This window comes from Myotis nattereri, assembly GCF_964212035.1.
Source record: "Myotis nattereri genome assembly, chromosome: 9".
NCBI lineage: Eukaryota > Metazoa > Chordata > Mammalia > Chiroptera > Vespertilionidae > Myotis > Myotis nattereri.
Genome location: NC_138084.1, coordinates 3,641,367 through 3,656,880, shown reverse-complemented (window position 1 = coordinate 3,656,880; position 15,514 = coordinate 3,641,367). Strand labels below are relative to the sequence as shown.

Here is a 15,514-nt window from a genome sequence, read left to right as displayed (position 1 = left end):
CTTGGCAGCAGGGAATTCATGGCCACACCAGGCTGGGCAGAGGCTCAAGTGCAGCGGGTGCTGGGGAAGGGCCAGGGCTGTGTTGAAGGAGGGCGAGTGCATGGGCTGTGGGGGAGGGGAAGGCATCTCAGCTGCCAGGCAAGGACGGTACCAGCATCAGCATCAGCATCAGCAGCAGCTAAAAGCTTGTTAGAAATGCACACGGTGACCACACCCTCTGTCTGAGGAACAGCCGCTGTGTGTGAAGCCTCCCCCCACCAGCCAGAGGAGCCACCACAGCTGTGAACAGCACCCACCAGAGGAGCTGCTGCCAACTGAGGAGCAGCTGCTACCACAACCGCCCGAGGAGCAACCGCAGCCCGAGGAGCCACTGCCACCCAGAGAGCAGCCACTGAATGACTCACCATCTAGATATGTCGGTGAGATCAAACATGGGTAGACAAAGAAATCCCCAAAGGAAAGAAAAGGAGGACTCGCTAGAAAAGCTGCTAAGTGATACAGAGGCATGCAATATGACAGAAAAAGAATTCAGATTAAGGGTCCTAGAGTGCATAAACCGGATGGAGGAAAAAATCAACAATTTATGCAAGAAGCAAGAAGAAACAGATGAAAAAAATCAATAAATTATGTAAGAACCAAGAAGAAATGAAGAGTGATATAGCTGCAATAAAAAAACACCATAGAAAGTTTCAACAGTAGACTAGGAGAAGCGGAGGACCGAATTAGCAAATTAGAAGACAGGGAAACAAAATATACCCAAACTGGACAGCAACTGGAGAAAAAAATTAAACGACAGAAGGAGAGCCTAAGGGAGCTATGGGACAACATGAAACAAAACAACATACAAATAATAGGGGTGCCAGAACAACAGAAAGAGGAACAAGGATTAGAAAACCTATTTGAAGAAATAATATCAGAAAACTTCCCTGAGGTGGGGAAGAAAAAAGTCACACAAGCACAGAGAGTCCCAAACAAGATGAACCCGAAAAGACCCACACCAAGACACATCATAATTACCATGGCAAATGTTCAGGACAAAGAGAGAATCTTAAAGGCTGCAAGAGAGAGACGGAAAGTTACATTCAAGGGATCTCCCATTAGATTATCAAATGATTTCTCAACAGAAACACATCAGGCCAGAAAAGAATGGACAGAAATTTACAAAGTGATGCAAAGCAAAGGACTGAATCCAAGAATACTCTATCCAGCAAGGCTATCATTCAAAATTGAAGGGGAAATAAGAAGCTTCACAGACAAAAAAAAAAGGCTAAGGGAGTTTATCACCACCAAGCCAGCAATGCAAGAAATGCTAAAGGGACTGGTGTAAAAAGAAGAAATAAAAAGCTCAGAAAGAAAACAGCCACACACAAAAAGAAATGGCTACAAACAAGTACCTTTCAATAATAACTTTAAATGTAAACGGACTAAATGCTCCAACCAAAAGACATCGAGTGGCTGAATGGATAAAAAAACATGACCCATACATTTGCTGTCTACAAGAGACCCACCTCAGAAGAAGGGACTCACACAGACTGAAAGTGAAGGGATGGAAAAATATCTTTCAGGCAAATGGAAATGAAAAAAAAGCTGGGATAGCAATACTTATATCGAACAAAATAGACCTCAACGTGAAGGCCATAACGGGAGATAAGGAAGGCCACTTCATAATACTAAAGGAATCAATACAACAAGAAGATATAACCCTGATAAACATATATGCACCCAATACAGGAGCACCCAAATACATAAAGAAATGCACACGGTGAGGGGGGATCTCAGGGCCAGGGTGACTCTGACGCACACTGAGGTGTGAGAAGCACTGACTGGTCCTCACGGGCAGGGCTGGGAGTGTGGAGCCAGGACGTGTGTTCACATCTTTCTGAGTGGGTGGGGCCGGGCCGCTCTGTGTGGGGAAATTCGATCCGAGGTGTGTTCAGGTAGAAAAGTCTATATGCAGACGGGGGATGGGGGGCGAGCAAAGGTGGAAAAACCAGCTGGGCAGCGACCCTGGGCATCAGATCTGGGCCCTGTTCCCAGCCTCCCAGCCTCCCAGCCTGAGGCAAGTGCACCATCTCCCTCCTTCCCACCCCAGCCTCAGCTCCTGTCTGTCAATCAACCAGGAGGACGTGTTCACTCGCTCGGGCTGTTACAGACATTAAACATCAGATGTTGAATGTCTCATGATTCTGAGGGCGGGAAGTCCAAGGTCACGGTGCGGCAGGGTCCTTTTCCCTGAGGCCTCTCTCCTCGGATTGCAGATGGCTGTCCCTCAGTCTGTGTGCTTGTGCCCTAACCTCTTTGGCTAAGGCAGTGCTTCTCAACCTGTGTGTCGCGACCCCTTTGGCGGTCGAACGACCCTTTCACAGGGGTCGCCTAAGACCATCCTGCATATCAGATATTTACATTATGATTCAGAACAGTAGCAACAATACAGTTATGAAGTAGCAGCGAAAATAATTTTCTGGTTGGGTCACAACATGAGGAACTGTATTTAAAGGGCCAGAAGGTTGAGAACCACAGGTCTAAGGGGATGCGATTCAACTGTAGCTGTAACTGTTCACTTTCTAAACCCCAAGGCTAGTGCCCAGCCAGGCCTGGGGCTGGTGACAGCCTGCAGTGGAGGGGGGCGGGGGACGGGAGGGGGTGGTAGCAGAAAGAAGGACGATGGCACATTCCGTTTCCCTTTGCAGGTGATTCGGGACTTTGGCAGCTCGGAGGGGCTTCTAGCGCCCCCCCAGAGCTTGTTGAATAACCGAGGTTCCAGGGTAAGAGAGAGCCTTCGTGTCTGTTTGTCTGTCTGGGCTGGGGGAGGGCAAATCTTCCGTCCTGAGCCCGAGTGAGGGGGCTCGTCAGGGAGGTCCAGGCTGGCAATGACCCTGACACCTGCAGGGGGATCCCCCTCTTCCCCAAGCTGGCGGCCCCACTCCCACTCCCACTCCCTTTCCTTCGGTCAGAGCACTTATCAGATCTCGTCACAGTATGTTGACGTCTTGTTTAATGTTTGTCTCCCCTGCTCTCCAAACATGAGGGCAGACTGGGTCTCACACCCTCAGTGCTGCGCAGACGCCTGACACAGAGCCAGCGCTCAAAATGTCGTTCCAGAATGAGTGACAGTAACAGGGATGGTGCAGGGCCCCTGCCAGTCTCGGCCGCCTCCTCTGTCCCCCCCAGCAGAGGTGGGATTGTGGCCCAAGCCACAAACTAGTCACGAACTGTTCTAACCGGGCACAGGTGACAGGTGATCAGTTGCCAACCCACAGCCTGGGGAGCGTACCCGCGGCCAGGGATCTCATGGTGCCCGCTCCCCCATTCTGCGACCCGGTGGCCTCTCTCACAGTCCCTGGTCTTGAACGGGCCTCTCCAGGGACAAATGCAGAGAGAAACCGACTTCGGTTTACATCTCTGCTCTTTTCTTCTGTCTGAGTCTTTTCTGCGTCCCTGCAAACTCTCACCGACCCTGGTTCTCGAGGGACCAGTTTGCAGCATCCTGGACAGAAGGTGGATAATCAGGAGAAACGCTCGGCGAGAAGAATCCACGGACCTGGCAGACAGATCGGGCGCCGGCCGATAAGGGAGGCCCGGGCAGGGTCCCAAAAGGGCGACTCCAACACGGGACCGAACGATGGGGAGGCTCCGCTGGCCTTCCTGAGAGGCGGGTGCGGGAGCAGCATCTGCGCCGGGACTTCCCATCCTCACCTGGGATGCAGCATTCGTGGGCAGACATTGTATTATCATGTGTCATCGCTGCGTGTGCTTCATGTATGCTTTTGTATACGGTACATGGTACATGGAATTTTAATTAAAAATATAAAATAAACTATATGTGTGAAAAAATGCACATAAAACCCCGAATCCCTCAAGATTTTAACTCCTGAGCGAGCCGCCCCAGTCCCTCCTCACCTGGCCTCCACCCCTCTCTCCTCTGCTGCTCGTGACCTCAGCTTCTCCCGTGACCTCAGCTTCTCCCGTGACCTCAGCTTCTCCCGCCTCGTCCACGCCACCTCCGAGCCTGTGCGCACTGTGTTGCGTTTCCTTGCGCCCCTTTCCCGGCCTTTCCGCTCAGAGCCCATTTGCACCCTCTCTCTTCCGGGTGCGCTCAGCGCCCCGCGCTCCCCCTCGCCCCGCGCCCCCCTCGCCCCGCGCGCCCCCCTCGCCCGCGCGCCGCCCCATCGCCCCCCCCCCGCACCCCCTTCGCCCCGCGCGCCCCCCTCGCCCCGCGCCCCCCTCGCCCCGCGCCCCCCTCGCCCCGCGCGCCCCCCTCGCCCGCGCGCCGCCCCATCGCCCCGCGCGCCCCCCCCCCGCACCCCCTTCGCCCCGCGCCCCGCCCGTTTGTGGACACCCGCATCCCCCTCCCCAGTTCTGCCCGCGGGGACCTGCGGCCACGCCCACCGGGAACCGGCTGCCTCCTCCCCTCTGCGAGGCCTGAGGACCCCCCACGCCACAGCTTCGGGATGGGCCTGAGCCCGGATGCGGGGAGGAAGGGCCCGCTCTGTCCCTCTAGGTTCCCCAGGTTCGGGCCCAAACCGACCTCAAGAACAGCAGGTAGGGAGGGGCCAGGTGACGCGCAGCCCGCCCCTGACATTCCGCTGGGCGCCAGTGGGTGCTGGGAATGGCCCCTCCCATGGAGCCGCCACGGTGGGGGTCCCCCCAGAAAGTCACCCTGGCTGTCTTCGAGCCCTTCTTGTAGACGTTTGTTGTTTGTGCGAAATGCCTGTTTCCCGGAACGAGCGGATACGTGGGAATGATCGCTTATTGTTAACTTCAGTGGAGCAGGCGCCCAGCGTCCAGCGCCCAGCATCCAGTGTCCAGGGCCCAGCGTCCAGGGCCCAGCATCCAGTGTCCAGGGCCCAGCGTCCAGGGCCCAGCGTCCAGTGTCCAGGGCCCAGCGTCCAGGGCCCAGCATCCAGTGTCCAGGGCCCAGCGTCCAGGGCCCAGCATCCAGTGTCCAGGGCCCAGCGTCCAGGGCCCAGCGTCCAGGGCCCAGCATCCAGTGTCCAGCGGTGGCACAGCGCGGGCAGCTCCCGCACGACCTCCGCAGACGCCTCTGTGCTCAGGTCTAGCCTGGGGTTTCTTTTCTTTTTTTCTTTAATATGTTTTTTTATTGATTTAAAGAGGAAGAGAGAGAGAGAAACATCAGTGATGAGAGAGAATCATTGATTGGCTGCCTCCTGCACGTTGGACGGAGCCCACAACCCAGGCAGGCGCCCCTGACCGGAATCGAACCTGGGACCCTTCGGTCCGCCGGCTGATGCTCTATGCACTGAGCCACACCGGCCAGGGCAGCCCGAGGTGTCTGCAATCTGGAATAGAGGCACCCGTCTTCCTCCTCTCCCAGATCCTGGCCCCTGGAATTCCCAAGTCCTTCCCTCCCAGAGAAACTGAGCCCGCTCCGGCGTCCAGTCCTACAAACCCCTTCGTTCATCCAAAAATCAATCCCAGCTAACGGGCCTGCCAGGGTCTAGACCGGAGCTTGGAGCCCACCTTTCCAGGCAGTCATTTGAGCCCTTGTTTCATAGGTTTAACCTCCCAGGAATGCAAGTGTGTTTAAATCACTATTTTTTTTTTTCTTGAAATAGAAGAATCCTTGGGATTTCAAGTGCTGGTCCAGCTCTCGCCCAAGCAGGGCCCGTTGGAGCCGGGGTAAGTTCTCTGCTTGGAAGGCCTGAGTCCGAGTGGGAGAGCCTTTTGAAGAACGGGTCTTGCTGGTAGTTTTGTAAAAGCAAATCTTGGGGTGATTTCTGTGCAAACCAGCCTGCCACTAAGCAGTCAGCAGAAGGCGGAAGGGGGGTGGGGCAGGGGGGGGTGCCTCGCCACAGGAGGGCTTTCTCGTAGCAATTCCCGCCCACAAGGCCTTCCTTCTCCAGAACCTGGGGATGGAATTGCTTTGAAGGACCCTCCCGACACTGCCAGTTGGTAACCAGTGCAGGATGCAACCAGTGTCCTCAGTTCCCTTTCATTGAAATCAGGGTTTGCTTCTTTTTTTAAATCCCGAGGGGCTTTGAGTTTCCAGACGCGCATTAAATATGACAGCCTCCCCCCGCCCCCCCTCACTACACTTTAGAGAAGATTTAAAGCTGCGAAAAGGTCAACAAAATGCCTTTGGGGGCTGGTAACGGGCCGGATACATACGTCACTGTGGTCACAGTGTTGGGGCTCAACAAGATTTCTCAGGAACATGGAGCTAATTGTCGGAAGCAGCAGCTCAGGGCTTCCAGGGGCCAGCCTCTGGCAGTAGGACCCCGGGTGACCCGGAGGGAGCAGAGGCCTCTTGCATTTCATTATAAGCCACTGTGTACTGTTACCATTTTTTAAATTTTTTTATTGATTTCAGGGAGGAAGGGAGAGGGAGAGAGAGATAGAAGCATCAATGATGAGAGAGAATCATTGATCAGCTGCCTCCTGCGTGCCCTACACTGGGGATCGAACCCGCAACCCGGGCATGTGCGCTTGACCGGAATCGAACCCGGGACCCTTCAGTCTGCAGGCCGATGCTCTATCCACTGAGCCACACCGGCTAGGGTCTGTTGCCATTTTTTGACAAAACGATATGCAAGTGTCACTTTGATAAACGTTCAAAAAATATTATTAGCAAATACAAACATTCTGAAAGCTACTCACTGTTGTCATTAGCATTTAGAACAATTGTCTGGAAGGCAGTAAGCGGCAGTTCTTTTGTGTGACAGTGGACGGTGTCCCAGAAGCAAGCTTGGGGGGTGGGGGGGGTGTGTCCTAGGATCTCAAAAGTGGAAAGTGCCTTAAAGTCACATATCGGGGTCATGCAGAATGTCTAATCATTGTGAAGTCATGTTATCCGTTAACTGTATGATCACAAAACTCACCAGGGAGAAGCCGGGAGTTACCTCTGAGCCCTCGCCCAGGCAGCGGAGAACAGAGTCGAGCTTGTCCCTGAAGTCGGAGAGCGCCAGCCAGGTAGCGAAGCAAGCAGCCGAGGTGGGTGTCACGGGTTCTCACACAGCCCTGGTGGCCGCTCTGCAAGTTCTAGTTCGCTCCGTTTAGACGGTGTGGCAGGCGGAACTGCATCCTGACTTGGGGTGTTGGCTGTGGCTTTTTAGTTTTGTAGAAAACAGCTTTGTTGAGCCGTTTATTGAGCTTCATTGAGGTGTAACTGACGTTCCTATAACTGGCAGACCATCAACCGCACATAGTACTTGGGATATGGAGTTGAATATGCTTTTGACATAGGTATGTACCCCTGAAGCCATCACCACAAGAAAAACTTCCCTTTCTAAGTCCCTCCCTCTCCCCACCCCTCCCCATCCCCAGGCCACAACTGACCTGCTTTCCACCGCTATACAGATTGGTTTGCATTTTTGTTTTGTTGTGTGGTTATTCATCCTCACCCGAGGATATTTTTCCATTGAATTTTTAGAATGGAAGGGAGAGGGAGAGATAGAGAGAAACTTCGATGTGAGAGAGACACATCAACTGGTTGCCTCCCTCAGGCATCCCGATCAGGGCTGGGAATAGAACCTGCAACCGAGGTACCTGCCCTTGACTGGAATCGAACCCAGGACCCTTCAATCTGAGGACTGGCTAGTTTGCATTTTTAAGAGATTTATATGAATGGGATCATATGACATAGGCCCTTTTTTTTTTCTGTCTCCTTCCACATAATTATACATAATTATGTTTGAGTTATACCCACGTAGCACGTTATCAATAGTTCATTCCTTTTTTTATCACTGAGCAGTATTCCGTTGTAGGAAGATTTATTTGTTTGTTTGCTCATTGGGTTGCTTCCAGCATTTAGCTATTACAAATAAACATTATGAATATTTGTGAACAAGTCTTTGCAATACACAGCTTTCCTCTTGAGTGAACACCTAAGAATATACTGGCTAGATCATGTGGTACATGCATGTTCAACTTACTCTTTTCCAAAATAGTTGTGCTATTTTACATGCCCACGAGCACTTGGCATAGTCAGTCCCTTTCATTCTAACTAATAGGTATGTAGGTGTCTTGTTGTGGTTTTCGTTTGCATTTCCCTCGTGACCACCCACCTTTTCACGTGTTTATTTGCCGCCCGTATATATCTTCTTTGGTGAAGCATCCAAATCTTTCGCCCATTTTTTTCTCTCGGCTCGTACGTCTGAGATCAGGTGTGCCGTACTTCTCCAGATAAATGCCCTGCGGCGCTTCCTGTCCGTCTGTGGCTTGTGTGTTCATTCTCTGAGTCTCTTTTTGAAGAGCAAAACGTTCTAATTTTGATGAAGTCCAGGTACCAGCTTTCCTCTTGTGAATTGTGCCTGTATTGTTATAGCTCTGAAACCACTGCCTGGCCCAAGTACAAACTCCGTGAATTTACTAAAAGTCATTGAACTGTAGGCCTAAAGCGTGTGCATTTTATGGGATGTTAATTATATCTCAGGAAAGTGTGAAAAACAAAACAGGCGACACGCCCTTTTTCCTGCTGTGACTTCTTGCCCTGGCAAACGGGGGCCTCAGCCAGGGAAAGAAGGCGGGGAGCTGGGGGAGAGAGACACCTCGGAAGCCGGACCAACAGGAAATGATTGCAAGTTGGGGGAGGCAGCCAGGTTCTTGTCAAGCCGATGGGTGGGTGGCGTTCTTGTCTCTCTACCTGGCTCAGACTTCCCAGCATCCTCCTCCTGCAGGGGTCTCAGTGAGCCGGCTTCTTCCCTGCACCACTGAGCAAACCTGGAGGTCCCTGGGAGGGAGGAGGAGCCTGGGAACAGAACGTAGGTAGCATTTGTTGTTGTTGTTGTTGTTAATTCTCACCCGAGGATACTTTCCCATTGATGTTTAGAGAGAGTGGAGAAGAGAGGGAAAGACAGAGAAAGAAACATCGATGTGAGAGAAACACATCAATTGGTTGCCTCCTGCCTGAGCCCTGACCAAGGCCCGGGCCGGGAAGGAGCCTGCAACCAAGGAACGTGCCCTTGAGCGGATCGAACCCGGGACCCTTTGGTCCGCGGCCCGTGCTGTTAGGTGGCATGCGTATGGTTCTGAGGAGGAGGGAGATGGGGTGTGGGCATGAGTTTCATTTATTTAAGTGTGGGCTTACAGTGGTAAAAGCTCTGGAATTTCTTTTTCTTTTCTTTTCATTTTTTTAATTGTGGTACGAGCAGTTAACATGAGTTGCGCCCACCCTGTCAACAAAATGTGAAGGGCACAAAACTGGCACACACCCAATGCCTCTTCGATGGACAGGCTGGCCCCCGGGCCTCTCTGAAGACTGCCAGCCGTCTGGGTCCGGTCGGGAGAGAGAAACCTCACATGGGTCCAGCAGGGGCAGCTTAACAGGAAGAATTACTAAGATACCAGGAAGCCTGACGTGGTCTCCCAGGGCTGAGGGCCAGGAGGGCGCTCAGGAGAGGACAGACTCGCAGGGGCTCAGACCTCCCTGGAGCGAGACGGCCAGCCCACGGGATAGCGGGGAGATGGCTGGGCAGGCGCCAGCCTCTGGAATGCAGGTGGCGAGCCGGCTCTCAGCAAGCTGGTGTGTGGGCATCAGAGGAGGGGCACCCCCGGGGCGACAGGAGGGCCACACGGGGCACCTGCAGAGGGAACCCGGAGGCCAGCAGGGGCAGGAGGCACTGGTTTCTCTGTCCAGAGGGTCCCAGAAAGGCCACCCCCAGGCCAAGCCTGCAGGGGGTGGGGACGGAGGGATCCGGGCTCAGACTGAGCTCCACCAGGTGTCCTCACACCCCATCCGACCGTGGTCCCCTCGTGCCAGCCAGAGGAGCGCCCGATCCTCTTGCGATGGCCCTCCACCGAGACAGCTTCGCCTGGGGCGCAGCTTCAAGCAGAGACGCTTACAGGAGCCCGTCACTCACCCCGCAGCATGTGCGCGTACGGAGGGCGCCCTACCTAGATCCTAGCCTCACCGCCTTTAATAAGGAGAGAGATGGCGGGAGGTGGGCCCCCGTTCCCGCGTGTGAGGAGCGCGTTCCCCGGCCTGGGCCCTGCACAGCGAGGAGCCGCCGTGTCTGCAGGCTGAGCGGTGGCTGCTGCCCGGACAGGTCTCTGGAGGCCCTGGGCGCGCGAGTCTTTGCTGTGACATCTTTTTCCATCGCAGGGCAACCCGAGACCGAGACCTGGGGACCTGATCGAGATTTTCCGGATCGGCTATGAGCACTGGGCCATCTGCGTGGAGGGCGACCACGTGGTCCACCTGGCGCCCCCGAGTAAGAGTGGCTACGCGGCCAAGCTGGGGGCGTCGAGGCGCCCAGGGAAGCGGGCCCCGCCCATCCCCGCTTCCTCAGCGCGGCCCACTGAACAGTAAAACACCCAACGCACGACTAGACCGAGCCCCGGCCGGTGTGGCTCCGTGGAGAGAGTGTTGGCTTGCAGACTGAAGGGTCCCGGGTTCGATTCCGGTCAAGGGCACGTACCTTGTTGCAGGCTCGATCCCCCGCCCTGGTCAGGGCGCATGCAGGAGGCAGCCAATCGATGTGTGTCTCTCACATCGATGTTTCTCTCTCTCTGTCTCTCCCCCTCCCTTCCACTCTCTCTAAAAATCAATGGAAAAATATCCTCGGGAGAGGGTTAACAGAGAGAGAGAGAGAGAGAGAGACAGACAGACATAACTGTACGGTGGGACAGAGCTTGGTCTCTGTCTACCAGACACAGTGTGTCCAGCCCTAAAGCAGAAGCGAGTGAGAGCGTCCCAGCTTCCCTTTCGTTTCCATGGCGTTTAGGAACGTGAGCCTCCGACCCGCCCGTGTTGACAGCAGTTCCACATTCTCCCCTGTTCCTGAGGCCCCGATTGCCACTTGCTTCCCGTTGTCCCCAGTGCTGCTCCCGGCTTCCCCGGGCGCTGGGAGGAACGGAGGGAGGGCCCGTGGCCGGTCCTGGTCCTTCGATGCCTTTGGGATGTGTGCCCTGTGCCCACACGGCCCATTCGAGGCTAAATGACAGCGGGTCCCGGCGCCCATGGCCCGGGGCCTTGTTCGCAGCTCTCACCCCGGCCTGTGTCCTGTCACCTCACCGCCCAGCCCGTCCGCGTGCTGAGAGCTTCCCGCAGAGCCGCCCCTCTCCCAGCCCCCCTGCAGGCCCACCCGCCCACACCCCCACTTCGGTCTGGGAGCCCACGCGGAGGGCAGAGCGAAGAAGGTGACAGGGCTTCTCGCTGCATCCCCCCACCCCCCATCTCTCCTTCCCAGGAGCCTCCCTCTGTACAGCCTAAGGGACTGTCACAGCCCCGTCCCGCCCTCCCGTCAGATCTGTCTCTAACCTTCCGCCTCCCTGTCCCCGGAGGCTGAATTGCCTCCTGCCAGCTTTGGTGAAATAGGCAGCTCTTCTTCCAATGCGTAAGGAAGAGCCAGGGCCCTCCAACAGCTTCGCAAGGGGGCGGGGACACGGACACGTTTGCAGAAAAACAGCCCTGGTGTTAAAGGGCCACCCACCCACGTGGGCAGCTTCCTGACCCTCCCTGAGCCTCCGTGCCCCCTGAGGGCCGAACATGGTAACTTACCAGCTTCCAAACGTCCCTTTTTTCAAAGCCGTGGAACCCTGGGTGAAACTCCATGTGTGAGTGGAGAGAGGCCGAGTGGCCCTGGGGGAAGCGGGTGGGGGTCCCATCCAGAGCCCCATCTGTGCGGCCTCACCTGCGCCCTGGCAGTGGCTACAGAAGGACGCGTGTCACGGACCCACACATTAGCCCAGGGGTCTTCAAACTACGGCCCGCGGGCCACATGCAAATACAAATATTGTATTTGTTCCCGTTTTGTTTTTTTACTTCAAAATAAGATATGTGCAGTGTGCATAGGAATTTATTCATAGTTTTTTTTTAAACTATAGTCCGGCCCTACAACGGTCTGGCCCCCTGTTTAAAAAGTTTGAGGACCCCCTACTAGCCCCTTACCCAGGAGCCGACGCCTACCCGGCAGGGCGCCCGGCACGCGTGTGACGGCTCCTGAAGTCTGGTCGGTAGGACACAGAGTGCAGTCGGGGCCACACCATCGGCCACTGTGAGAGTTTTACGAGAGAGGCCGTGGATGGAAAGTGGGGGTGCAGGGCAGGCCCAGGCTTCCTGGGGAAGCTGGCCCTTTAGCTCATCTACTCCAGCCCCCCCTCCTCTGCACGCCCCTGACAGATGGGGAAACCGAGGCCCGGAGGACAGCAGCTAGCCGGGCGTGGGGCTGCGCGCCGGGCTCTGCCCGCTGTCCCTGGCGGCTCTCCAGCCTGTTTGCCTCTGGCCTCAGGTGAGGAATTCGTGGCCGGCAGCATCACCTCCATCTTCAGCAACCGGGCCGTGGTCAAGTGCAGCCGGCTGGAGGACGTGCTGCACGGCTGCTCCTGGAAGGTCAACAACAAGCTGGACGGGACGTACCTGCCCCTGCCCGTGGACAAGATCCTCCAGCGCACGAGGAACATGGTCAACAAGATAGTGCAGTACAGCCTGATCGACGGCAACTGCGAGCACTTCGTCAACGACCTCAGATACGGTGTGCCCAGGAGCCAGCAGGTAGGGATGCCCAGGAGCCAGCAGGTAGGGGTGCCCAGGAGCCAGCAGGTAGGGATGCCCAGGAGCCAGCAGGTGTGTGTGCCCAGGAGCCAGCAGGTGTGTGTGCCCAGGAGCCAGCAGGTAGGGGTGCCAAGGAGCCAGCAGGTAGGGATGCCCAGGAGCCAGCAGGTGTGTGTGCCCAGGAGCCAGCAGGTGTGTGTGCCCAGGAGCCAGCAGGTAGGGATGCCCAGGAGCCAGCAGGTGTGTGTGCCCAGGAGCCAGCAGGTGTGTGTGCCCAGGAGCCAGCAGGTAGGGATGCCCAGGAGCCAGCAGGTGTGTGTGCCCAGGAGCCAGCAGGTGTGTGTGCCCAGGAGCCAGCAGGTGTGTGTGCCCAGGAGCCAGCAGGTGTGTGTGCCCAGGAGCCAGCAGGTAGGGATGCCCAGGAGCCAGCAGGTAGGGGTGCCCAGGAGCCAGCAGGTGTGTGTGCCCAGGAGCCAGCAGGTGTGTGTGCCCAGGAGCCAGCAGGTAGGGATGCCCAGGAGCCAGCAGGTAGGGATGCCCAGGAGCCAGCAGGTGTGTGTGCCCAGGAGCCAGCAGGTGTGTGTGCCCAGGAGCCAGCAGGTGCGCCACTGGCTGAGATGGACGACCGCTTCTGCTGAGCTGTCTTGGGCTCCGCCTCCTGTGGGCGGTCAGAATGGCGATCCGTGGTGTCATGTTACCTGTCTGTGAGCCCGTCGAGGAGTAGAAAAGGCGCTGGGCGGCAGGGTAGGGCACTGGTGGAGTCAGGCTGGGCCCTCACTGGCCTGGTCTCCTTGGTGAAGCCATTTTCTCTCCGAGACTGTGCCTTCCCTTACAAAACGGGGATTAACCAAGGCAGGCACTCAGCTGCTCAAGTTGCAAATTGAATGACGAGTATTTTTTACTCATTTGCCTGCATTTAAAAATGTAAAAATTTTATATTAAACAATATGGATTCCCAGCCGCTCTGAACAACCCATCGATCGGGCCATTGGGCCCGTGTTCACACTTGCTGATGGTCTGTGGGGCCCAGTCATGGAGCCCCCTTTCGATGGGTGGTGGTAGGGAGGCATGTCACCCACCAGTGTCACCACACACCTCCTGGCCCCACTGTATTTGGGTGTGTGCTGCCCTCCGCCCCCCCACCCCCCGTAATATAGGGGGGACACATTCAATGTGGCACAAGGGCTTGGGAAGCTACGTCCCTGAGCCAGTGTGAGCTGCTCTTGTTGACATTTGGTTCCCCTTGAGACCCATGAGAAGAGCGGAGGAAGTACGATTACCGCCTTGTAGCAGGTTTTCAAAATCAAGGATAAATGAGGCACGTCATTTTTCTAGGTTCTCTTCCACGTTCCCTGTTTTCCTAACACCCTGGGCAGATCCCAGCCTTGGTCTCTGTACTGTGCGACCCCATCCGCAGGCGACTGGGGGGCCTCCCACGCTCGCCCTCCTGCTTCTCACTTTCCGCATCTTCCTCCTCTGCATCCCCCCTGGGAGGCCTGTGGCAGCGAGGGCCATGGTGGACGCTGGGACGAGGGGTCCCCCACCCCTTGAGCATTTGTACACAAAGAGGAGATCCCAGGGGTCAAGGGATTCTAGGAGGTCCTCCTTCCTCCGAATCCTGGGCCCGGACCTGAGCGCGTGCACTAATTCACTGTGTGACGAGGTCCAAGGGAGGTCCCGCCCTGGCTCCCTGTGTACTCATCTGCAGAATGAGGGCCCAGGGGCTGTGCTGCTCTGAGGCCCTTTGCCTCTGAGCACCCCCACCCCCACCCCCCACACTGGAGGCAAACCCCAGGCTGAATGGCTCTGAGGCAGGAAGGGACCAGGAGCCCGGTGCCCCCACCGTGTGCGCCCGGGCCGTCCGTCCTGGCTTCTCTGGGTCTGTGCAGCTCTAGGGTCTTTGAAACTAGAGCACAGGTTGCTTCCTGCTCTCGGGAAAGGCTCCAGGCAGGCCGGTTCCTGAGCAGGATGGCGAGGTGGCGGTGGGGCTGGGCACAAGCCCAGGGTCCTGCCTGAGTGTCCTGTGAACGGGTCTGCCCTGCAGGTGGAGCAGGCCCTGATGCAAGGGGCGAAGGCGGCGGGAGCCATGCTCTCGGCCGCGTTGGAGAGCATACGGCCCAAGGCAGTCACCCCCAGCAGCGACTCTGGACACCACGCAGAGGAAGAGCCTGGACGGCAGCAAAGAGAACGTCCTCCCTTTGCTCCCCTGGTCTCCCTGCTCAGCGGCCCCATATAAGAAACTCGTGAGCTTCCGGAAGAATCTGGCATGTACCCAGTTACCCCTTTAGACGTGTGTCCGATGTGTGATGAGACCCAGGGACTCGCAGGGTGGGAAGAATCCAATATTTATTACGCAGCTGTGAGGCGCGGTCACCGCCACCCCACCCTGTAGAAGGGGGTCTCGCTCGTGCCTTAGGCTGAACCTAGTCTGTGATGCTTGAATACCATGGGGTACATCCTGGAAACCTGCTGGAATGTTCTCAGTAATAAGAACCCCTTACAAACGTCCTTTTTGTGAAACTAACACGTCTCTAGCTTGTCCGGGTCACTCCAGCCCTGCCCTTGGGGACCCACGGTGCCGTTCAAGGGAGGAGGGATCCGAAAACCTTGGCCTCACTGCTCAGGGCCAGCTGTGCCTTAACCTAGGAACACCTTTCCCAGGAAAGATTTTCCTTGTAAAATCACACGTCAGCTTTATTCTTTACTAGAGGCCCAGTGCACGAATTCGTGCACGGGAGAGGTCTGGCCGGCCCGCCCTGATGAGGCCGATCGGGCAGGGCTGGCCGGGGGAGGGGATGTGGGAAGTTACGTGGGAGGTTGGCCAGCCAACCCGCCCCCAATCAGGGTTGGGGAGCTGATCAGGGTGGGGTGGCCAGGGGGAGGGGCCACAGGCGGCTGGCCCTCCAGCACCACCCCCTGGTCAAACTCCTGGTTGAACTCCCAGTCGAGGGGACAATTTGCATATTAGCCTTTTATTATAGAGGATTACTTAAAAGCCCTAATTTAAAGTATAACCAATAAGACCCTTAATCTTGCTTTTCTATCTTATCAGTACAAGAAAGT

At 56.2% G+C, this 15,514-nt stretch overlaps 1 protein-coding gene across 1 annotated transcript; it reads left to right on the top strand.

Annotated features, from left to right (window-relative positions):
- Positions 1-9,744: 9,744 nt before the first annotated feature.
- On the top strand, positions 9,745-14,687 carry PLAAT5 (phospholipase A and acyltransferase 5; the record flags this gene model as incomplete). Its single annotated transcript, XM_081099285.1, has 4 exons — positions 9,745-9,834; positions 10,061-10,169; positions 12,189-12,451; positions 14,496-14,687. The coding sequence occupies 4 exons, from the start codon at positions 9,745-9,747 to the stop codon at positions 14,685-14,687; spliced, it is 654 nt and encodes a 217-aa protein (XP_080955411.1).
- Between the last annotated feature and the right edge of the window lie 827 nt (positions 14,688-15,514).